This window comes from Ylistrum balloti, unplaced genomic scaffold (genome assembly GCF_031769215.1).
Source record: "Ylistrum balloti isolate Yb309-2 unplaced genomic scaffold, AGI_CSIRO_Ybal_v1 Utg371490, whole genome shotgun sequence".
Taxonomy (NCBI): domain Eukaryota; kingdom Metazoa; phylum Mollusca; class Bivalvia; order Pectinida; family Pectinidae; genus Ylistrum; species Ylistrum balloti.
Genome location: NW_026782771.1, coordinates 628763 through 654069, shown reverse-complemented (window position 1 = coordinate 654069; position 25307 = coordinate 628763). Strand labels below are relative to the sequence as shown.

At 33.6% G+C, this 25307-nt stretch overlaps 1 protein-coding gene across 4 annotated transcripts in view; it reads right to left on the bottom strand.

Moving 5' to 3' along the window:
• Window positions 1–24974, bottom strand: part of LOC132562702 (troponin T, skeletal muscle-like) — a 29282-nt gene extending 4308 nt beyond the window's left edge. Inside the window, exons 1-11 of one of the 4 annotated variants that reach the window (XM_060227457.1) lie at window positions 24870–24974; window positions 10793–10839; window positions 9748–9765; window positions 5188–5224; window positions 4277–4393; window positions 3777–3863; window positions 2591–2731; window positions 1206–1415; window positions 888–928; window positions 674–703; window positions 381–417 (exon numbers count right to left, since the gene is read on the bottom strand). In XM_060227457.1, the coding sequence (XP_060083440.1) occupies window positions 381–417; window positions 674–703; window positions 888–928; window positions 1206–1415; window positions 2591–2731; window positions 3777–3863; window positions 4277–4393; window positions 5188–5224; window positions 9748–9765; window positions 10793–10815 (741 nt within the window). In that variant the 5' untranslated portion in view covers window positions 10816–10839; window positions 24870–24974. Of the gene's footprint in view, window positions 1–380; window positions 418–673; window positions 704–887; window positions 929–1205; window positions 1416–2590; window positions 2732–3776; window positions 3864–4276; window positions 4394–5187; window positions 5225–9747; window positions 9766–10792; window positions 10840–13938; window positions 14048–24869 lie in introns of those variants that run through there. The other 3 variants (XM_060227458.1, XM_060227459.1, XM_060227460.1) reach the window with 3 other exon arrangements.
• Window positions 24975–25307: the final 333 nt, after the last annotated feature.

Sequence of the window (25307 nt, the reverse complement as noted above, 5' to 3'; positions counted from 1 at the left end):
GACCAGCTTTGAGTTGGGTGCAGCACCTTGTAATTTTCAAAGGACAATTAACAGTCTAGTGAATGAACAGGCATTTTTATCTGGAGCCGATCAAATGACTGAGTGTGAGTCTTCAATTTCATTGTTACATAGATATTCCAAGAGTGTATATATATATTCATAGTGTGATGAATTCTCAAGTCTTTGAATTTTTTTATATATATAAGAACAAAACCCTCAGATGTTGAAGCTGTAAAATATTGGTCTAACACATGTTGTTAACTCTTGCCTTGAACCCATTGACCTCTATCCATTTGATGGTGTCAGTTATCAACAAAACAATGAAACAATCCACTGATTAATGACAGTGAACAAAGGTTGTTTATGGTACACAGACTTACGGGAGCGCTGCTGTATTTTTCTGCCATGGGATCAAATCTGTAAAAGAAATCATAAATTAAAATAACAATGGTCTAAAATATTAGAATTAATTTTCTGCATGTTGCATGACATTATTAATGTTTGAACAGGAAATTGTTTTCCTTTACATTAAATGAGCATTTTGGTGTGTAAAATCTGGAAGAGCCTTCAAGTAGTTATGAAAGGTGATGTAATAGACAATATCAATTAAATCAGCTTATGCTGCTGTATTTCCTGATGTCAAGGGAGGTAAGTGCATTAAAAATCTACTTACGAGTCATCGACCTGGACAGCCCTCTTCTTTCTGTAAAAAATAATCATTTATGAAATAAAATTGTTATGGTCTAGTGAGAGATAAGCATAACAGTTCAAAATAATTTTTGACTTTGCATAGAAGTAAATTTGTAAGAATTTCTTAGAAAAAAATAAATGAATACATATAAGAAGTAAAAAGCAAAAAAAAAAAAGAAAGAAAGACAGTGACTTACCCCTTGTTCATCTGCCTAGCTCTCTCAGACAATTCAATCATCTATATGATAAATCATAAGACAAAGGTTCATGTAATTTGTTAATGAAGCACAGGAATATCCCTAAAGGAAACTGGAATTTCCTTAACTTTTTTCTCTAAAAAAAATAATTATTGGAAAAAAAATATTTCATTAAGGCATCTTTCATTAATTCTCTTGTGGAAAATGATAAGGAACTTCCTTTAGGACGTTAGGGTCTGCTCTCTTTCTAGTAGTATGATTGTGAAGATAAAATCTACTTGTTTCAGCCTGTGATCGGTCACACTTGCTTAGACTTACATCATATTGCTGGCTCTTGAAGCGCTCCTCCAGCTCATACTTGTCATTGGCAAGGTTCTTGATTTTGTTGTGAAGCTCAGTTGCCTTCTCAGCCAGGGCAGCCAAATCGAGTCCCTCCACACTCAATGGCTGGATGCGCTGGGCAAGAATGGCACGCTTCTCCTCCTCCAACTGTTCTTTAGACTTAGCCATGTCCTTACTGGCCTCCTCCTATGAACAAATACCACAATTTCATTACACCCAGTCCCTCATTCTTTTAAAGATAAGAATCCCAATCTTGTGATTTGAGAAAATACCTAATTCCTTCTCACTAAACTGATCAGTTCTTCAAATTTTCCAAACGCAAAGTTGTTTGTGAAAACTTTTTAAGACTGCACGGAATATTGCAGAAAAATACTGATTTATGTTTCAAGAGTGACATTAATGTTACAATTATTGCCATGGTAATTGGTTTCTTTTTAAGAAAATATCTACTATTTGAGACAGAACAGAGTGAGTGACATTTATTAATAAATCCCTCAGTCAATAGACCAAGTAAACTTTTATTTGATTTTATTGCTGAATAAAGACACAAGATTTACAAAGTGCCTACTCCATTAATGTTTGAAGTTTCCATGGCGAGAAACTTATGACATGTGCCTTGTTGCAATTGGCATAGTAACATCAGAAAATAAACAGGCAGATCAGTTCCCTCCTATGTTAGAGTGGTACAAAGTGCCTTGAATTTAATTACTGGTTATGATATTTAAATGAGCATTCAGGTCAAGTTTAAGCCCTATCACCAACTCCCCATGTTTATGTTCTATACAGATAAACACATAATGTTCCTACTGATATATGATATATAATTCTGTACTGGTAATTAATTATAATATCAAAATATAAAACATGACATCTTTATCAAGACTGGTCTATAAATTAACATCAGGATAGATTGCTATCCATATGAAGGAAGCAAGAAACTTGTACAAATTCTGTGTGTTATCATGTAACGAACCTGTAATATAACACATATAATCAAACATTAATATGACTACACATGTAATATGACCTAGCAGAACATTGATTGGCCGAAGTTTTCCATGGTTTCTATTGTCGTGTGCATTGTGATATCATCAAAGAAAGAGATAGGGAATATTGCCAGTTTGAATCCTTTACTTACGTTTGCAAAAGTATTTCTGTTATGTGATAAACAGACTTACATTCTTTTCGATTTTGAGATTTAAGAAACCCAAATTTTCCTTTCACCTTGCCCTTGGCACTAAGCTTAAAAAATTCAAAGACTTGGTTCATAAATCTCATATTGCTCAAAACTCATGTAAGATTCTTTAACAATAAAATGCATCAGGTGTAGAGAAACATTTAGTGGATCCCTGAAGACTAACCAGGTTGGAAGCCCCCTTCTTGGTGATGACAAAGTTGGGTGTTTTAGACATCTTCTTTCTCTCCTCCATTTCCTTTAGCTTGGCTTTCTTAGCCTCGATCCTTTTCCTCTCCTCCTCTTGTTTCTTTCGTTTCCTTTCCTCCTGTGTCAAAAAATATCAAAGTATTAGACACCACCAAAGTACATTACTTTTCATACTTATACATATTATCAGTCACATCATCTTGAGAGATGACTCTAAAACCCTCTTTTTTACAAATCCCCTCTATAGAGAGACTTTCATTTTTCAGAAGTCCTTTCTATTCATACCCCACTTTCTAAAGAGACCACTTCTTTTTAGTACCTCACTTTCTTATGAGTCCACTCTTATCTATTGTCCAAATAACTAAATAGACCACCTCTAGAGAGCAGCCACCTGTCTCTAAAGAGAACCACCCCTTCTTAACATCCTACAGTCATCTTGAAAACAATCAACTATCTTAAGAAGTTGCCTCTATTGAGCAATTAACTTTTAAAAGAGACCACCTCTACAAAGCAGCCACCTCTCTATAAAAGTACACCCTTATTTAGCATCTAATTTTCTGAAGAAATCATTCCTTCTTAATATCCTACAACCCAATGAGCAACCAACTTTCTATAAGATCATCCCTATACAGCAGTCATCTCTCTCTAATACGACAAACAGCAACCAACTTTCTAAAATATCATCCCTATACAGCAGTCATCTCTCTCTAATACGACAAACAGCAACCAACTTTCTATAAGATCCTCCCTATACAGCTGTCATCTCTCTCTAATACGACAAACTTACCTATTAAGAGTTCCACTTTCTAAAGAACTGACCCTGCTTAACATCCCATTTTCTAAAGAACTGACCCTGCTTAACATCCCACTTTCTAAAGAACTGACCCTGTTTAACATCCCACTTTCTAAAGAACTGACCTGACCCTGCTTAACATCCCACTTTCTAAAGGGACCATCCCTAATTAGAAAATTCCATCACCTTCTCAAAGTACAAAGAGAGATAAAATTTCAGCAACTCATCAAAGGATGCAAATCACTGTTTAAATATTTCACATTTTTCTGATTCCCTCTACGGTACATAATTTAATGGCAATATTAATATTCTAGCTTCTCATTTTTTTTATTGAATTATTTGACACAGGTTTACAATGCCAACCACTAACCTCCTCGGCCTTGCGGCGTTTGTCCTCCTCTTTCCTGATCTCCAAAAGTCGTCGATCTTCCTCTAACCGCTCCTGCTTTCTTTGTTCCTATAAATTCAGAAATAACAGAAAATGATAAATTTGTTTACATATAACATATGCTTAAATGGGTTTTAATGTGGAGTGAGTGCCTTAATTTTATACAGAAGTAAGTAAGTGAACTAGACAAAAGTGAGTATTTGCATTACTTCAGGTCCAATGGATCAGTCACACACTTATATCCTTGTTTAATTCTGAGTAAAATCTGCCATTCATTTTTATCTTAATTACTTATGTACACCATATTTTGGAAATTTGTACAAGCTCAATTTTCTACTGCTACCATAGATATTCATAATCAATAAAAAGAATCTTGCATATATGTAGCAAAATTATACTATAAAAGGTAATGAACAGTATGCTTCCTGCTGTCTTCTGATTATCACCTAGACCTGTAATGCATTGTTATCAGCATTTCTTACCCGCTTCTGACGAAGTTGCTCCAGGTCCTCAGCCTCCTTTTCACGCTGTTCCCTCCTCGTCTCTTCATATTCTGCGATCTCGCTTTCCACCTTCTCTTTTTTCTTCCTGGCGGCCTCCTGTAAACAAACCATGTTGAGTAACAGGAAATGCAGCATGTGACAATATATATCTATTCATTAAATACAGTGGTTGTCTCCATCATAATACTGTATACAAGGAACCTTTCTCCTCCCATAAAACTGTTCAGTTTTCATCTCAATGATAAAAGGACAAAATGACCAAAAGTCAAACTGCAGTGAAAGTTTCTCTCTATGAACAGTTGGTTATGAACTCCATTGGGTGATTCTACCACAGTGTTTCTTCTACATTGATTTTACAGCCTCTTATGCCTTAATGAATTCGGAAACTTAAGTAGGATTTTCAGAAAAATTGGGAAAATATTTTTGAATTTTGCATCATTAAGCCTTTGCCCTGAGAAACCAGCAAACATTTTCATTTCGTTCTTTATATGTAAAATTTTAGATTCCATCAAATTCCAGTAAAACTCAGAAGCAAGAGTAGTGATGTCACATGACTAGATAAATATCACATGAAACTTTGATGATGCCACATAAGGTGACAATTATCACATTAACACTTGGTGTTGCCACATAAAGTGATAAATATCACACAAACATTTGGTGATGCCACATGGGAATATTCACATGAACCCTTGATGATGCCACATAGGTATAGATATCACATGAACCTTTGGTGATGCCACATAGGTATAAATATCACATGAACCCTTGATGATGCCACATAAGGTGACAAATATCACACAAACATTTGGTGCCACATAACCACCTGTGATAATTCTAGGACATTTAAAACAAAGATGATGTTATAAATTCTGTGACATTCTGCTTACCTCCATTGCTAGTCTGGCTTCATTACCATCTCCACTTCTGTAAAATGCAGAGATGAAAAGTAAAACTGGGATATCTATTTTGTCTATCATACATATACAACCGTTTAGTGTTAGTTATACATCACTATTTGTTAATTAAAATGTGACATTCACATTACACTTTATTCAAAGTTTTAATTGCTTTTTTCAACTATGAAAAAATATCATTGAATGCAATTGATAAGCAGTGCTGCAGTCTTTATTTTGCATGCAAATACAATAGTAGTACTTGGAATAAGAAACAAGTCTTAGTGTAAAACAGATAGTCTAAACTGATCCATTTCTTTACCGAGTCTGTGTCTAACCCAAACTTCATTGACCATCATGCATGCTTCTCAATCACACGCAAAACCTCAAAAAACCTGCTGATGTTGGACAAAGGATGGCCATCAATGGGAGACTATCAGAATAATATTAAATCTGTTTAGCTTGTAAAGAATCACCTAGTTCTATGGAAACACTTAGATCAAGGAACAAACATCTCTTTTTACATAAAGAAGGCAACAGTAAAAAAATCAACGTACATGTATTCTGTAATGCTGATGCAAGCACATAAAAAGGACTAGCTATCATCACTCAAACAACTTATCCTAGAAAAACTAGATAAGACCAGAAACTACAGCAATCCAAAAAAAAAAACACACATTCATTACGATCTTTCTGGATCATTATTTTGCTCAGGATCAAAATATTTTTCCATTTCTGGCATTCTTTCATACCAAAATGTATCTTCTTCGGCTTCTTAGGACTTTTTCAGTTTTTTTTTTCTTTTCTCAAATTAACGAAAAAAGGAAAAAAAAGTCCTAATAAATGTGACATGAAATGAAACCGAACAGTTCTTGATAAATAAATCACATTAGGAAATCTTTTATGAAAACCAAAATATATATATTTGAAGTTAAGAAAAAATCTTCAAATCTGAAAATTATGTTTTCAAATTGATATTACGCACTAACTACTTTATACTATTTTCATTATAAGATAATTGGAAACCAAAAACCTATAGCTATCTCACTTCATCTTGTTGTCTTCACGAAAGTTCAGACAGAAACCAAAGATTCTCATCAAGAAAGCATGCTAAATCTAATAAAAATATACCTGTAGTTTGTGTAATGAAGACACACCATCTGTAAGATTTGCAAAGCTCACACCAAACTGAAGAAACCAAACTATTGGCTACTAAAGAAATCTACCTGATTCAGTCACATTACTGAGTTTTTCTAACCAAACCTCACTCCATCTTCTAAAATCACAATCAATTTATCATGACTTACTTAGGACCACCTTTTGACTCCTCGACTGATTTCTGCCTAGAAATCATATAATGATATAGTTACTATGACTGACCCTATGAATAACAATATCGTTATCTTAATCGTGTGTATAGCAAGAGAGGAAAAAAAAAAGAAAAAATTAAAATGACAAATCATGACACGAATAAATCAAAAATAGTCCGTAAGTTTTCAAGTTGTTTATCATTAAGTCAACTGCAGTAAAGTTTGTAATTAAAAAAATGTTATTTTTCATTAAATACATATAAAGAAAATACCAAATTCAATAAATCATAAGTTAATCGCCTTTAAATTAATTTCTAAACTAAATCACACAAAAATACCAGATTCACAACAAACTTTAACTCTTTCTATCTGAAAACAAATTTTTTGGGAAATCTCTAGCAGATAGGGAGGATATTACCTACTAAACCACACACAGAGAAAAACTATCGAACTTATGGTGTGCTAAAGGTTTCAGTACCAGGTGAGTTGCTAACTTAAATAGAAAATGAAATGTGACACCTCAATAATATTTGATATTTTGTAGAAGCAAGCGAATTATATCAAAATACATTTATTACAAAGAACATTACATCTAAATTCAGATGAAAAATACACACAGTATAAACATAAAATTACGCTACCTGTTTACTAATAAAACTGACAACAAAAAGTATATCTACCATCATGTCACATTTCATTATCAACCCATTTCTAAGTTCTACAACTAAGATGAAGATTGAAGATGATGTCAATTGTTTTGACGAAGCTGAATCCATTTTATTTTCAAACAATTTGATATCTGGCTTCAAAATAATCTAAAATATTTCTTTGAATAATTTCTACATTCATCTGTTTTTTTGTTTTTGTTTTCGCTTTTTTTCAAATATACTTGATGAAAACATCATTTTGTCTTTGAATTTGAAATCTGTGTCATTAGTACATGTGATTGAAGACTAATATATGTTAATTATCAATTCTAAAAGGAAATTCTACAAAAAAGGTTTAAATCCACATGGTTGCAATGACAGCACTCACTCAACTGGAGGTTGTTCTGACGGCTCCTCAGCAGAACTGTGCAGTATATAACAATTTCATATATAACATTGAAAATCTGAAATCTTTTATTTGTAGAAGGAATAGACAGATGACAACAGTTTTATACTACCTCATTATAACAGCCAATAAAAACAGCTAAAAAGTTAAAGAGTGTGATGAACAATAATTTAAGGATTTTCTAAAAAGGAAAAGTTTTCAAGTCCTATACAGATAACTCAGTGTAATGCCCTTGGTCACCCCCATTCTTCCCATCCTGATCAACAAGACAATAGTAAAAGAAAAGCAGGAGAATACTGATTGATGCAGAGACAATATACGAGTAAGCAACGCTATCATACCTAGCCACAGGAAGCATACATGTATAAGAACATCAGAGGCACCTGATATGTGACTATAAACTTAAATCGTGAATTTCAAAAAATTTGCTTCAATACGGCATTGTTAAATTTCAATATTTCATTTTCAATTTGTTTCTCAGTAAGTATGACTATTTTGCAGTGCTAGAATTCTTTGTTAATTTAGAATAGCTTAGTATAGCTGAACCAAAGATTAAAAATGTTGCTAATCATTAGTCCAGACAGACCAAGATGTAGGTGCCTTGGTCAGGTTACAACTAGTCAGCAGTGGTGTAATTATTTGGTTGACAAGTTGAAAGAATCCAACAAAAGCCATGGAACTTGTTTTTTTACATTGCTGTAAAAACTTCTAATAAATCATTTTCAGTTTTCCATTAAGAGTTTATATAGAGTTGAACTTTTGGATTCTTAGAATGCATTTCAATATTTATGTATGAAGTGCAGAAGGGTTATGGTTTACAACTGGACAAGTCCTTAAGAAACATAAAAAGGCATAAATTACATTTTCTGTTAAAGGTAATAACATGTTCCCATTTTATTGTTACATCCTGAGATACATAAATTTTATTTAGCAAGACAATTTTCTATGTATGGTAACAGGTATTCAGGCAGATTTAAAGTGGAACACATTTCTTCTAACAGTGAAGAAAGAAATGTTTTTACAACAAATACGGTAATAATTATTTCAGTTACTTAAAATATTAAAGACAGGACTTTCTTTCACTTATTTGGGGATAAAATGATCAATTTGGAATGAAATCTACTTTTAGTGGAGTGTTTAAATAGGAATCTTCCATGGTTTTTATTGTGTTCTCATACCTGGAAACAGAAGCGCCACAACATTGACAGAGTAATAAAAAGCTAAATTGTCAAACATTTATACATTGTAATGGCTGCAAAAAATATCTTAATTAATTTTACTACAATAAAATTATAGTGAAATGAACAAAAATATGCCTAATAAAAAATTCTTTAAAATCTATAAGTAAATCATTAAGTTCAGACAATTCCTTAAAATATGCTTTTGTCATCATACTTTGGTTCTGGTCCTTTTTTGTTGACTTATTTGCTTAATAAATTTTCAACATCTTTCTCAAAATACTGGTATTGTTTTGTATTTCATGATATTTTTTAAATTGAAAACATCCTCAAAAAATAATAATAAAAAAAAGTCAAGTATCTTTCAAGATGTATTTTTAGCTCAGTTTTTTTTTACAAAATTTGATAGCCTAGTCAAAATCATATTGTGAAAATGTCTGCAATCACACAAGGTATATAACATGAAATGTTTGCTGGGAAGAAACTTTCATTGTTTTCATAGCTGTAGAAAATCCACAAAAACAAACAGGCAACCAGTAAGAATTCAGATGAAACATTTCATGTTATACAGAAGATAAAGTGTTTTTTTTTTTTTAATTAAAAAAAAAGATGTATTCATGCTGGAAAAGTTCTCCTAGGTTGCTTTTGTTTTATAACTAGTTTGCTTGTATTGTCACAATATTATTGACAGTTTAACCTGCAATAGGAGAAAAAACAGGATAGAAATCACACCCTTTACATGTAGGAAAATCAGGAAAGTAGTGCTATTGTAAACAAAATTTTCTCCTCTTTCTTTTTTCTCTCTTATTCAAGGACATTCTTATACAAGAAAGGCCACTTGATTTTTCTTTTTCTTTTTTCTCTTCATTTTCATAATGTTTTTTTTTTTTTTTTTGCATTGTTTTCTAAACATGATAAATTAGAAGAGTGAAAGGAGTTATATCCCTTTGACCATTAGACTTACAGGGTTAGAAACAACAAACGACTACATATCTACAAATACAACAACTTACGTTTCTTGGGTCTCATCTCTGTAAGCAAAAATTTAGAGGATAATGCTCTTTTCTTTGCATGGAAACATTGTCTTCTTGCCCCAAAATGATACAATCAAATTAGCCTATCACCACAGCTAAAAATCTATCTTTGGGAGACAAGGAAATTTGATCAATGAAAGGTCGATCAGATCGCCATTTCATTTGCTTGTTAATGAGAAATCTATACTGAATGCTTTTTACCACTAAAAAAAGCAGATCTTTGAAACAAATATTTATTAATCTTCATACCCCTTCCTCCCAGCCAGCTTTCTATAGTAGTTTAGAAAGGATTTTATGTATTCATCATAATAATATTGATCAAAGTGAAATAAAAATGTTTTCTTTATTTTTATATTTAACTAATGGCTCTCTTTCAGGAATTCTATTGTAGCCTTTTATATAAAATTCTTGTATTTTCAGTTTGTATTGTACTATATTTATCCAACAATAACTCCTGTGCCATTTGATAAGGTCAGCCATATCTATTACAGTCCAGTAGATGGGACATATAGTAAGTCCATCCTTACTTCTAGGCTACTAGATAATGTACTGGCACCCTGGATTTATTGCAGGATAAACACAGAACTCTTAATATACTGTAAAGTTATTGATTTTAATGTATTCAAATTTTAGCGCATTATAAAACTTTTAAAAATTACCATCACCACCACAGTCATAGCATACCAACAATAAATATGTTAGAATATCACAAAATTTCACAATATTTACAAAGCGATATAATATAATATGAATTGCGCCAAAATAAGCTTACCACTAAAATACAGACATTTACAGTATATCATGTTTGCTGCTAAGAAAAATATATATATACTTTATAAGACAATACAATACCCCATGCATTTCTACAAGTGTGTCAAACTACACAACAAATTATTTTACTTTAGGTTAATTACTAATGAATAGTAATCATTGATTGAGTGATAGATAAACTTTTAGATCAGAAATTATATATTGTGGTGTATTCTCTGAAAATGTTTGTTGCTAGACAATTTTTTCAACTTACCTTGGTTCCTCATCGTAGTCCATGATGGGAGTTATATGTTACACAAACTACAACAAAAAAAGACGAAGAAACTTTGAATCATAATAGTCTAGTTATATCATCTATCTACCAGTACAAGCCTTAAACTAAGTTAAAAATGCTCACACATCACAACCTTTCATTAGATGTGCATGGCAGGCCTTGAACATCAGGGGCACTAATTCTGCAAAGCTTATCAGTTGCATAGATCATAGGTTCAACACCAGAAAATGTGTGCACAACCTGAAAGAATAGCTTTGTGTATTTAGTGAACCATTGGAATCGTTTTGTTGAACTTGTAAGGGATTTTTTTCTAGATTATACAGAGATTTCAACAAACACCTTGTGTCCAGGTTATCTTATTTGTATCTAGATTAATTTTTGTAAACATGAGAGAAATGTTCAGCCTTTATTAGTGAAACACCATCCCCATCATGTGTATTTGGGGATGAAAACAAAATGTTGACTGACTGAATTCTGCTGATTATGTATGAGTAATAGTCCCATAATCTGTAAATAGCTTGTTGATGATGACATAACTTCTGATAACCAATAAAAAAAATAACTTTGTGTATACACGAAGATACATGTATCACAAACAATATACTTTGTGCAAAAGTGCTAATGATAACTGTTATATACATATAGACCAGAAAGAGGTAGATATTGACAGTGGAGAGAAAGGTAGGGAGCATACGTGTACCTACAGTGGGGAGAAATAGGGGGCATATCTAGGGTGGGGAGAAAGTGATGGGGTATATTTCAAGGAGGAGGTAGTGTAACTAGTAAAACCACACACGTGCAAACTCCTTAAGTTCACAAAATATCTCATATTGTACTTTATATGGAGAGACCTTTATCATCCAGCTTTCTGCCCTGGTATTATGATCAACAGGAGGCCCTAAAGATGGGGTTTGGAACCCCCCACTGCCTTACATTATGTAATACTTATGAGATAGACCAGATCCCTTGGTATCCTGTGTTTACAGTGTGGCACTCTAACAAATACTGCTGATACATGCAGTAAATATTGGAGCTAATTCACCTAATTATTGTAAATCATTATCAGGCTGAGATCTGAGGATGCCCTCCTTATTTATTGTTAGGTGGCTGGGAGAACATTTCCACCTATTAGTATCAGCCCTCACTGCAGTTACTGCACACCAAACTGAGTCAGCTCACCATCAACTGGTAGGCACAAAAGCCTTGTCAGCTTTTGGCCTGTATGCAAAGTTTCTCACACTCACAAATTGTATACCACAGTAGCGTTAGTACATCTTTTAGTAAAAATCTTTCTTGCATGAGGATTAAAAACATTATCTAAGAAAAAAAAAATGAAAGAAAGTACATTAATATTAGCTCCAAGCTCATTTTCCCATCCTAAGATAAAAGATGTACTTGCTAATATTACTGGATTATTGAATAATACAAATTTGTTTAAACTAGACTTAAAAGTCCTGACTATGAAAACTAACAAGGAGAGAGTGGGACTACCTTAAACAGTAATCATAAAAATTAAATATAGGATTTGTAAGCTTCTCAATATTATTATATTTGTCTTGAAAGCATCTTGTTACAAAGCCATGGCCGAGCTAAACTACAGCTTAATGGAAAGAGCACTTGGTCCCTGAGTAACTATGGTAACTCTATATTGTAATAAATCATATCTAACCTTACTATCATGTAACTTTGGTTGTACTTTTTCACACTTGAGTATTCAGCTAAAAGCTAACTAGTCACTGGTAGTGAGATAAGACATAAAATGTCCTGGCTCTCTGTTGGAATCTTCATGGATAACACATGATATACTTCCAACACACATCCATACGAATCCACACACGTCTATTTCAAGCCTGTCTTGGCCGCTTCAGCTGCAATTATCAACCTTTTGATATTTTTAGAAACTTGCATTTTACAACCTTTGGTTTGTCTATTATATGCCCCGAAAGAGTGTTGTTGATGATGGAGTTGTCTCCCTTTCATCTCAAGAGCTCATCTGTCATTAGGTTTCCTGATAAATTGTTTTACAGAGTATCTTTTTGACTTGAGTTGTAGGGGTGGAAAAATAATTATTTTCAATGGTCTTCTGTCATATTCTAACTTTTAGCCATCTCATTTCTCCAAAAGTTGAAAGCTAACAATGATTTAAAATTATATTCTAACTGGTCACAACAGGTTATGTATCCATATCTGATGTGTTACTTGTTAGATGAACACAGATCATTCCTGCCCCAGTTTTTCCATTTGTGAAAGAGTCTAAGAGATCATTGCAAGTTTTTGCTAGAAAAGTCCAACTTAAGTACAAATTACGTACAAAATGTATCAAAATATGGCTTAAGGGGCACCTACCTAACTAGGGTTTTTTCCTGGTAGCCCGGTTGCCTCCCACAATGAGCTTCCATATCAGAACCAACAAGAATGGTTGATATTAGTATTACACTCGCAGCATTTAGCCATAAATCAAAGATAATAAATACTGTAATCCAATCAATATTTAACAAATAAAGCTCAGCTAACTGAAAGTGATAAACAGAAACTTATCTTAATTGTGGTAAGTATATAGTTTGAAAAATATTGACCCTTCAAAATCACAAGCACTGCAGTGATCAATAAGAATTTTGGAGCATACAATTATGGTTAGGTAAGTGGACATTGTAAATGTTGCTGAAATGAAGAATAAGATTGTAGATAGGTGCATCAACATCTTATTGGTATGTTGTATGTTTTTCCAACTGGCATACATGTAACAACTGTCAAGTGTGATGTACTAACACTTCCAACCACCCCTCCTCTCCCCACTCAATTACTATACACTTACATACAGCACGTAGGCACCAACAACATGAAGGCATTAGGAAATTTGTAATCGTGATGCAAATCTGTATATGTTAGATTTGAGAGTTACACCACATCAATACAATTTACACAAATATGGTAATTCTTCTACAATGGTAAATTCTAGAATTTGTAAAGTAAGATCGTTACATAGGAAACACATAGTGTAGGAGTTGCATGCAGATGAATTGGAAAATTTTCTGGAAAAACAAGTTGAAAAATCCCTGCAAAAAATCAGAAATCATAATGGAAAAAATCTGTAAAATTTTCATGAAACATTTCTCAATACTCACGCCCTGAGAGAAGTAAAATCCGACAAAGTTGGAGAGTAGAGAAGAAGGAGATATCACAGCTACTGATGTAGACAGGGAATGTATCTAAAGACCGACTCACAGAGGTATGTTGTGTGTTCCTCACACTACCAGGGCCGTGTGGCTATCTAGTTACCATACCATCACTGGGGCAAGATGGGAGGAGGTGTCAAAGACGGGCATCTGTCGCCCCTGGTAGGGGGTCAAAAACTGTAACCCAGTAATGTGATAGAGGATTACATCCTTCCTTGTAATATCATATGCTGGTCAAACATTATAGGATGGCTGTTTGGTATGTGATATTGTCTGTGTGCCCAGCATTTGATCATGCTCAGCCATTACCTCAAGTTGAGTGGATTATAAGGTAGTTCTGCCAAAACCTAACCCTATGGGAAAATGTTTTCCTACCAAAACCTGTGGGTCATAGTACTTAACACAGGGTTATAGCATTATAACCCATTACATAAATCATCCAAGGTTATAGTATCGTTACCTTAACACCACCCAAAGGTTATAGTATTGCTACTTAAACCCCCCACCTGCATTATAGTAAAACAACCCCGACCCTGGGTTAATAGTAATACAAATTAAACCTCACCCCAGGGTCATTGTATTGCTTCCTAAACCCCATCCTAATGTCATTGTACTTCCTAAGTGATATGTATTTCAATGGGTTAGAAAAACAAGAATGTGTTACCAGAACAAGTTACATAAACTTAGTCTCAGAATATGCCTTACATCATGACAATTATCTTTTGAAAGTTTTTCAAAACTTTTTTATTTAACTTGTAATGATCGGGTAAACTTAATAAAGAAAAATAAAAGACCACTTCCCATAACATAAACTGTAGCAATTTAGCTTAAATCATTTTATCAGACACCTAAATCTCTGAATTTGTAAGAATGTGAATGAGTTGATGTTACAGTGACTTACATACCAGATCTGCTGCTGAGGTTAATCTTCCTATCAGATTTTGTTAACAGTCATGTGAAGGACTTGTTTACAATCCCAATGAACCCTGAGCACCTGTTCCCCAACAGCAGTTAAAAGGAACAATATAAGCAAAAATTGAAGGCTATTTTCATGTAAGTTATTTATTTTTGTGAAGGTGGTTTATTTGAACAATATCAGCCTGAAAAAATAATAGATGTAAATTGGTCAAGAAATTTTCATTTTTTCAGAATTTACTAAGGATATATAGAGAAAGAATCTTGATTTCTGTCCTACGTAGAGACTTTTGGGCGATAGGCACAAAAAAAAACCTTTTGAAACCACAGTCTTCAGACAACCTTGAAAATATACCTTCATAGAGAGAATACCTTTGTGAGAGACCACAGTCTTGGGAGAATAGCTTTGTGAGAGACCACAGTCTTGGGAGAATAGCTTTGTGAGAGACCACAGTCTTGAGAGAATAACTTTGTGAAAGACCACAGTCTTGAGAAAATAGCTTGTTGAGAGACCACAGTCTTGAGAGAACAGCTTTGTGAAAGACCACAGTCTTGAGAAAATAGCTTGTTGAGAGACCACAGTCTTGAGAGAACAGCTTTGTGAAAGACCACAGTCTTGAGAGAACAGCTTTGTGAAAGCCCAGTCTTGAAAGAATAGCTTTATGAGAGACCACAGTCTTGAGAGAATAGCTTTGTGAGAGACCTAAGTCTTCAAAAAAGAAAACCCCAAAAAAGAGACCACTTGTCATGAGAGAATACCATGGTCGTCAGTGAATATCTTTGTGAGAAACCAAGGTCTTTAGAGAATTCTTTTGTGAGAGACCACAGACTTTACATAAATACATATGAAATAGATGTCGAGACCAACACAATAATGAGGAATTTAGGTAGCCAAACACAAAGACAAAACCATCCAGATTGAAAACATCTAGAACCAGAGATCAAAACATTCAGTTAACACAACACCCTTTAGCTGATAAAGGCCATAGGATACAAATAACAAGCATTTTACAGATTCCTCTATATTGGTAGTATAGATAGCCTAGGAACTTTTAAATAGGCATCAGACTACAGAATATACCAGACTATATAGATCTGAAGTTTAAAACAGACTTAAGCTGACAGAATATACCACATACTTAAGATAGCCAGGGAAAATTTATTTCATTTTGTGGAATATGGTGTATACCACGAATAGATCTTAAGGATATGTTTCACCTGACATACATTTCCATAAAATATGACCAAGAGAGTCATGCTCACCTCCTGGTGATTGATCTAGGTTGACGACCAGTGAAAACTATTTTATAACATACCTTGGTATATATAAGTTAACCATCTACAGTTTTGTTCTGATATATGTAGCATGGGTGGTCAAATACTTTCTGACATCATGACGTTTTGATTGATGTAAAATTGACTTCATTTGAAAATGTCTTTTTTTTCTGCTTACATGTAATCACACTTTTTATCAGTTCAGAACACATAAACCTGTAATGTCCTTGAACACATAACTCCTTGCTCCTAGTATTTCAAATATTTTATAGATGTAAACGTCACTGTAAATCAACCTACTGTTCATGCCATAAGATCCTGTCACCAACAGATGCTATCCTGTAAACATGTTGGGTCAATCTTTCACACTGTACACTTTTTAGATTCTAAAACAAGCTGTTGATTGAATCTCACATCAATGTCTATAATACAGTGCCTTTTCCACTATATTTAACCCAAAACATTAATAAAGTTGTAAAAAATCTGTTTCCCACAGCATGATCAATAGAGTTGGTTAACCTTCATATTTAGCCCACCAATAGAGCATCCCATAATATACTTCCCCTCAATACAACACTCCTTAATATACTTTCCCTCAATGTAACACTTCTCGATACACTGCCCCTCAATGTAACACTTCTCGATACACTGCCCCTCAATGTAACACTTCTCGATACACTGCCCCTCAATGTAACACTCCTTAATGTACTGTTCCTACATACAACATCCCTTGATATAATACCCCTCAACGCAACACCCTTGTATATAGTGGCCCTTATTTCATTTGCCACCCTACTTACACCACAAATGTTTTTATGTTGTCATTTTCATTTTCTATTTAACCTTTAAACGCCTTCCATGATATAGTATTTGACCTACCGATACTTGTATTCTTATGTCTATGTCTCAGTAGACAATTTTGTGGCCAATATTTTCTATCTTCATTGCAACAGCTGTCAGTAAACTTTTCTCATTTCTTTTTTGCAATAATTTTTTCATTAAAAAAGCATTGTGGCTTCTGACCAAGTTTTGTCTTTATCTCCAGGAGATATAGCTCTGAATGAGAAATCTGCGTCATTTGTACAATATGACCTTCAATGATGCCAATACCTTATACCGTACCTAGTCTCATTTGTTAAATTTGTTAATTCTAAGTTTCATTGATAGATAAGAACAAATTACTCTGTAAAAGTACAAAAAAATCTTTTAAGAAATAGAACCAAGCAGTAATTTTATGCTAGCTAGACAAAATTCAGCATTGCCTGTTGATGAGAGAACCACTGTAGATAAAGATGTGATCATTCATATACTCCAGCTCTCCTTTATCAGTGTTATGTGTAACGTTACTGTGGCAGATGATAAGGAACTCAGCTAAAATCTATACCCAGCATGTTAGTGGAATGTGCCCTTCTCTCATGATAAATTGGATTCTCATATCCTGCATTAACATTTCCTTTTCTATGGACTTAAACAAGTCTAACTGATTGTGGTCACTCTTTGATCACTGCCAGAACAAGTAGTAGACTTGCTCAAGTCAACATATATACAGAAAAATAAGTGCTAATCACAGACTGTAATAGTCAATCCAATATCTATATAGTGTTGCAATGATGTAGAAAATATAAACTTTGTGTGCAAAAAGTTCCCTAAGTACAAAATGTAATAAATATTTTTGAGAATGGCAGATTTAGTGAAATGTCTATTCAACACAAAAAGTCTGCAAACACTGTTCTAAAACTGACGGGAAGTTTCCAAAATTAGCTACAGCAGTCAGTTTCTTTTATTACTACATGCATAAACTATGTTTCATGCTGTAAGTATGTAGCCAATCCCATTCAGCATGAAATTTCATTTAATGCTATGGGATGGGTGGGGGTGGGGAGAGATTTAAAAGATGTACCAAACGATTTCATGTAACAGAACTTTTAAAAGAACCAAAACATCCAGTTCCTTATAAAGTGAGTGGAATTTCACAGAAACTGATGAAAGATTGTTACTATCTATAAAATGAAGGCAAGAACATATGTCAGGTTGAAAAAGACCTTTAGTCGTAATGTAAATTGTGGTCAGTTTGCACACATTGTATGGTCAGACATATTGGCATGTGTGACCTCTAGAATTCTGTATCCTTGGTAACATACACATCTGGTATTGCCTATCTGGGGAGTTACCATGGCTATACATTACCAGTACAGTCCTGGGTCTCCCTTGTGAGACCCCCAGTAGACACCATTGATATATTGGTTAATTGGTTATGTGTGTGAGAGCTATCCAATACAATGTACAGTACATGTAGCAATATCAGTCCACATCATCAAGTTTTTACCACAGCTACTCATTTTACCTGACTGTGTATACTCAATCCTTATGTTATAATTAGGAATGTAATGTATACCAGGTAGTCATTATTATTGAGATATTGTAGATATTGTCTGTGATATAAAGCACCTTGCATTTAATTTATTAAGATGTGTTTGAGCTTCAGTTTATAAAAACAATGTTCTATTTAATGTTCAACAATATTACACAGACACATCTGAAAATCAGTAAGTGAAGTCAATGCATAGGAATTTATGAGCAAAACTTACATACATCTGGCTTATCAGTTTATAGCTGCAGAAAAAAGTTTAATTTGACATTGTGTTTACAATTAGATAACTTTATGACAAGGTCATGAATTTATGAAGGTCACATGATCCACCTTGATACAAATGTTTCTTGTTAGAGGTCAAAGTTCACACAGATGATATACATGTACTTCCAGTCAGTCTCAAAGAGATGAGAAAAAAGAATGTTAATTGTCAGCATAGTTAAGATGTAATACTGAGCATTTTGTGCCTATAAAAACACATTGTTCCATTCCAGAATGGATAGAATATTTCCAGTAGCATTTCTTTCCATTAGTGCCTTGCAACTTTATCTTATCTTGACTTGTGTATACACAACTTGAGATAATCCAGTAGACAAGGGAAGAAAATATCAAGTCTACATCACCTGAATTCTTACATGTATACATACATATCAAACATACACAATCCCTCTTAAAATACAGGGGATCTGCAAGTCTTGTTGGGTACATTGAAAACTTGTTACACCTGGTATGTATGCATATTAAGACTCCAATGGAGCATTTAAAGAAAATCTTTTCAAATATTCCATAGCTTCATGCTTTTTATAGGTGTCTAGAATTCTTTTACTTTCCTTCTCTGGCTGTTTATTTTTATTTTTTCATTGTTTTTCCCATAAACACACACATTCCCCCAACATCTTTAGCCTGACACACATGTGTCTGTAAGGCATATGTATAGCAGCAGTAACACATGTTTACACAACCATCTTATCTCTCCTGCCAGGAGATGTCTTTGGTGGACTGCTGTGTTATCCAGAAGCTGCAGCTGTATAAAGAACAGAAGGTCTAATTCTAAGCTCCCCTATTCCTGTCACTGTCTGGCCATCTTGCTAGTAGTAAAGCTTCAGTTATTGTTGACATAAAGTATTGTGATTTTTTTTCTCCTGAATTCAAAGTTTATGTGAAAGCAAGAACTGAGAGAGAATTTTGAATTTTGTAAACAATTAATTTACTGTATTCACCTCATTACAATATGACCTTGACTATATTTTAAACATTCACCTCATTACAAAATGACCTTGACTATATTTTTAAACATTCACCTCATTAAAAAATGACCTTGACCATATTTTTAAACACCAGTAAATAACACATCTATTATTTGTTTTGCTTCAAGTGTAAGCTCATGTTTAGATTCTTATTTTGCTGTTCATTCTCAACATAGCAATGGAAAAAGGTTTGGCAGCATAAAAAGGAAAACAGTCACAGGAATTATCATAATATCTGTCAAGTACCTTTATTACTGAGAAATCTGCTCATGAAAATGACATTTAATGCACTGATCAAAAGAGGATCAACGTTACACTACAGTATGTGCATAGGGTTTGCAAAGCAACTTTAGAAAAAAATATATTTTACAATATCAAAGTATTGGAAAGAAAAGAAATAATACATTTTACAACAGCAAAGTACTGGAAGAAAAAAAAAACATTCCCATGTTCAACTGTTTTGAGGCACAATACTTAGTTTTGGTCTTATACAAAACCTCAAAAACACACCTTCCCTAGAGCTTGACATTTCTCTGTCTACAAACAGAAATGATATATTCTATGAAGGAAAAACAATTTGCAGCTCAGTGCTTCACTTTAGACTCATACTAAGCTCCAGCTTGATATTCCTGTATAACAGAACAGGAATTATATGTGCTATAAAGGAAAAGATTTTTGCAGCTTAACACTTCACCTTAGTCTAATAATGAGCTCAAGCTTGACATTTCTGTTTACATAGAACAGGAATAATATGTTCTAAAATATTAGGAAAAGATTTTTGCGGCTCCACACTTTACACATACTTGTCATTTTTTCTGTCCACATACAAGATACCAGGTATGTTCTATTAGTCTGACTACTTAACAATGATTGCTAACACAAAAGATGTATTGGTCCTCAGTATACATCTTTGCCATCAATCTATGAAGATATACTAATATCACAAGGACTTTACATTGGGAGTGTATTCATCTTCCAACTCTGGTCCAATCCTTTAATGAATACCGGACTAGAAAGTCATCAATACCAGTGTGCTATGACTGTAGGAATCTGTTCTGCTTCTTCCCCAGTTTGTGTAAATACATTGATGTCGAGGTTAATGAACACCAGGTGTAAATGGATTTCAGTCCAGATAACAAGAGAAGGCATATAATGTGAATGCTGCTATTTTTAGACTTTTTACATATTCTTGTCTCAGTTATTGCACTGATGTTAGTTTTTCAATGCTCCTCCCTTAACCTGAAAACTTTTAAAATTGTTTTTACCTCACAGAGCTTGCTATATAGAGATTTAGAGATCATACAGGACAATTACTTAGGCATTTTATCACTACTGATGGCAGATCTACAAATTCTGTTGTAAGATACTACACGTATAGAACACACAATTATTATATGATTAAGAAACAAATTAGTTTGAATTTTAATAGTCAAATCTGAATTTCTAGAGGTCTTGAGAGGGAACAAAGAAAAGTGTTTTTTTATAAACAGGTGACCTTTATATAGATGAGCTCTAAAGTTAGGTTTGATTGTTACATCATTCAGGTAGACATTTGCAAATAGACCTCCTTTCCCATTCCTCATAATGTGCCCTAATCTAAACAGTACATATGTGTAATGCACCTGAATAGTAAAAGCTACGTCAAGCACTCACACCCACACATATCTTACTGTGGTGATACTAGCCGACAAAATATTTGCTATATCTTGTTTAAACTCCCAATCTTGCCAATAACAACACTGATCCTGCTTCAGTCTTATTTTTACTTCTTAATAAGGATAGAAATCTCAAACATACACCTCTGTACAAGTCAGTCACACCTACTAAACCATTCAACATTACATGTTAACAAAATGAAATACTGCTTATCTTGCAGATTTTGATATCAATTTGCTGCCACAGAAAAGCCCAAGCATTTCGTCACATTGAATTAGTTCTTAATTTATGTAAGGAAAGTTTTGTTCCAAAAGTTTAGAAAAAAAACCATTATGCAATATTAATTAAGATAATTTCATAAAACCACCACACCTCATCTTTGATATAATGATTAGTGACACTAAACAATGGCATCATTTCCGTTTACAGCATTCCCTTGTTCCATTGTTTTGTATATAAGACTTTGTGAAATTTTCCTGTTAGTCCCAATATGGAAAAAGATACAACATTTGAGAGTGATCCATTCAGTATTTCTCTAAGAATAGCTAAAAAAATATATAATTGTCAAAATTCAAAATGGCTGCTTATCTGCCATTTTGTCTTGTTTTTCTATTCAGTTACAAAATGGACACAGCACAAATCCGAACCAAGAGGAACCTATATATAAATCTGAGAATGATTCACTAAGTATTTCTCCAGGATTAGTAATTACAATTAACTGTCGGCCATTTTGCTTTTCTGATCAGTAGTGATGGGTCAATTATCGCAAAAAAATGGTTATGGCTTTCCCAGTTGTGATGACTGATTTTGATTGAGCACAACCAATCATCATTGAAACAAACATTAATATGCCTTCCATTTTTTTTGAGAGGAAGTCATCCCAGAAAGGCTGCTTGGCCAACATGATGGATACTTAGCAGAAGATGAATGAAACCAAAAGGTGACTAAGGAACATATAGAAAGTAAATCTATATTATTGTTACATTTGTGTAGATACAAATGAAATGACGAAACATGATAACAATACTTTGTGCAAAGGTAATATCCTGTAACCACTCATAGTCAGCAAAATGGCATTGGTTTTGTCAACCAATGCCAAATGTTAATCAACCGTTATCCCAACACTACTGATAAATTCCAAAATGGACAAAACAAATCTAGGGAGAAAAGGGAAACTACATGTGAATTCTGAGAATGACCCATCCTGTATTCCTCAAGGTATAGTGATAAAGGATTGACACCTGATAGAAAGGAGACCTGAACAGCCAATCATCTAATCCTGACAACATCCTGACATTTGACCATCATGATAAGATAATCTGACCATTGACAATTCATTAAAAAAAAAACTGACAACTGACAGCCCTAATAAAATATGATCCCAGAAGTATCTTGGAACCCATCGTCGTAAAACCTTAATTGGTTCATCATCTTTTTCCTTCTTCTAGTCCTTCCAAAAGTCAAATTAAACATGCATAACTCTTGATCAAAGAGAACCTACATATGAAATTTGAGAATGATGCATCCAAAACATCCAAAGAAATAGTCACTATAACATTCACTGTCAAAATCCAAGATGGCTGCTTGTCGGCCATATTGTCATTTTAACTGCCTTTTGAGTAAGCCATAACCGTAGTCAATTTCTTGATTTGTTTCTACACCCAGAAATTTTGTCCACAACTGTAATTGCAATGTTGCATGTCAAACATTGTTTCTGTTTATTATATACCAATCTTAAATATTAAGTACCTATTGATAGCATGTCACAATGTTTTCAACAGAATCTTGACTGGATGACCCGCCACGGTGAGAAACTCTACTGTAACACTAACAAAGGTCTACAGCAATACTTTAAGCCCCAGGATTATTTATGGAGTTTGAAATAGATGAAATTTACGTTTGATATGTGATAACATCTTTCTCTCATTTCTACTGTTACAGAATCTATTGACAGTGGAATGATTCATTGACATTTGAAATTACTTTAGTTCTAATTATTGATTCAACAAGCTGGAAATGCCTTAAAGCTAACAAAATTGAAAATGTCATGTTATTGTTGTGACCAAAATTCTAGAGAAAACTTTGCTAGTGAATCTAAATCAAAGGCAACCATTGCTCTCCGATACACAATCCACCACAACTTAGGACAAGGAAGAACCAACATATGACTTCTCAGGGAACAGCAATGACAACTTTTAGCTATCCTAATCCATACTGCCATTTGTTGGCCACATTGCTTTTCAAATTAATTTAAAAATTATCGGGCACAACTAGGGACCACATGAAATCTGCATATGAAATTATAGAAAGATCCATCAATTACTTCTCAAAAATTAGTGATAAACAACTTTAAATTTCAAAATACATCATGGCCACCTGTAAGCCATTTTGTTTTTTGGAACAGGTCCAAATGGAACATTCATAAAAAAGGGAGCTTACTATAAAATTTGTAGAAAGATTCATTGAGCATTATTCAAGAAATTCGATTACAAAACCAGTTAAGGACAAATGGACAAATGATGAATGAGTGGTGATTTGGACATCCCATAATCTAATGATGGTACATGAAAATTTGTCCCGATAAAACAATCTGATAATTGACAATCAAGATCAAATAATATCACAATTGAACATGGAGAAAAGATCATTCTGAGCATTGAAAGTCCAACGATATCTGACAACTGCCCATAAAGACAATTCAATTCAACAATATACAGTCTGAATAAAACATTTCGACAACTGACTATCAAGATTACAGAATATGACAATGACCAATCTAGATAAAACAATCAGTTTCAGTGGTACAGATAAATTTTTATCTGAACAGTGATGGAAAACGAGAAATCTTCACAAATGCACTGAGAGACATATAACGTATTCTTAAGACTAGTACTTACAAAATCAAATCATTCTATTATCATTTTTTGTTGTTGAAGTACACCTTAAATCCTGATCTATCACAAAATGTTTTACTTACATGTACCATGTTTAAATACACACAAGTGTCATTTCTCTTTAGAAAATGTAGCTTTAAACTAATTCGACATTTGATGATATTTTTCTTGATTTCATTAATGACCTTGATCAGAATGACCACAGCTGAATTAATATTCAGAACTGAACTATCAGTTTTCATTTTAGAAATTACTTGATCGGTAAATGATAGCAATTCCATGTCAGGCATAGAACTAAAAACAGACTCAAACTATTCTTTTAAACTCATGCAACTATTTCTAAAACTAAAAAACAAAATGTATTATATATGAGGTAACAGGGAATGGGTTTGGGTTTGGGTGGAGTTGGGCAGGAAGGGGTGGAGATCTATTGCAGACAGAGTCCGTGTCGGATGGAGGAGTTTAATATGAAGGAAAGGAAACATCACATTCAATCAAAATAGAAAGTATAACATGTCCTACCTAGAAATGTCGAAAACAAAAATGGCCGCCAGAGAGAGTTTAGCCTGCAGCTGGAATGTAGACTGAAGAAGCAATCAGTGGTCCAGTCTCATCTTTTACATGAACAACTTCAGACCAACTCTACTGAATCAACCTCTAAAAGTAGGGGCCATAGGTTAAATCTAGGTCCCACTAAATAAATCTTGTCAACAATGTTCTCAACAACATATAAACAATCATTTCATATTCCAGTAAAATTTATTTTAACCAGTATGTAAGTAGATAAATAGATGAAAAGAATAAAAACACCTTATTAAGAAAGTTAATATTTAACAAAAGAAGTTTCCTACCTGTTCCTCCCTGATTGAGAATGGTTGGTTCCGCAGATCCAGAAGAAATGAAGGGTCTGTACCTGTTCTCCACATATAGGTGGCAGTGTGATGAAGCTGGCAGTTCCTT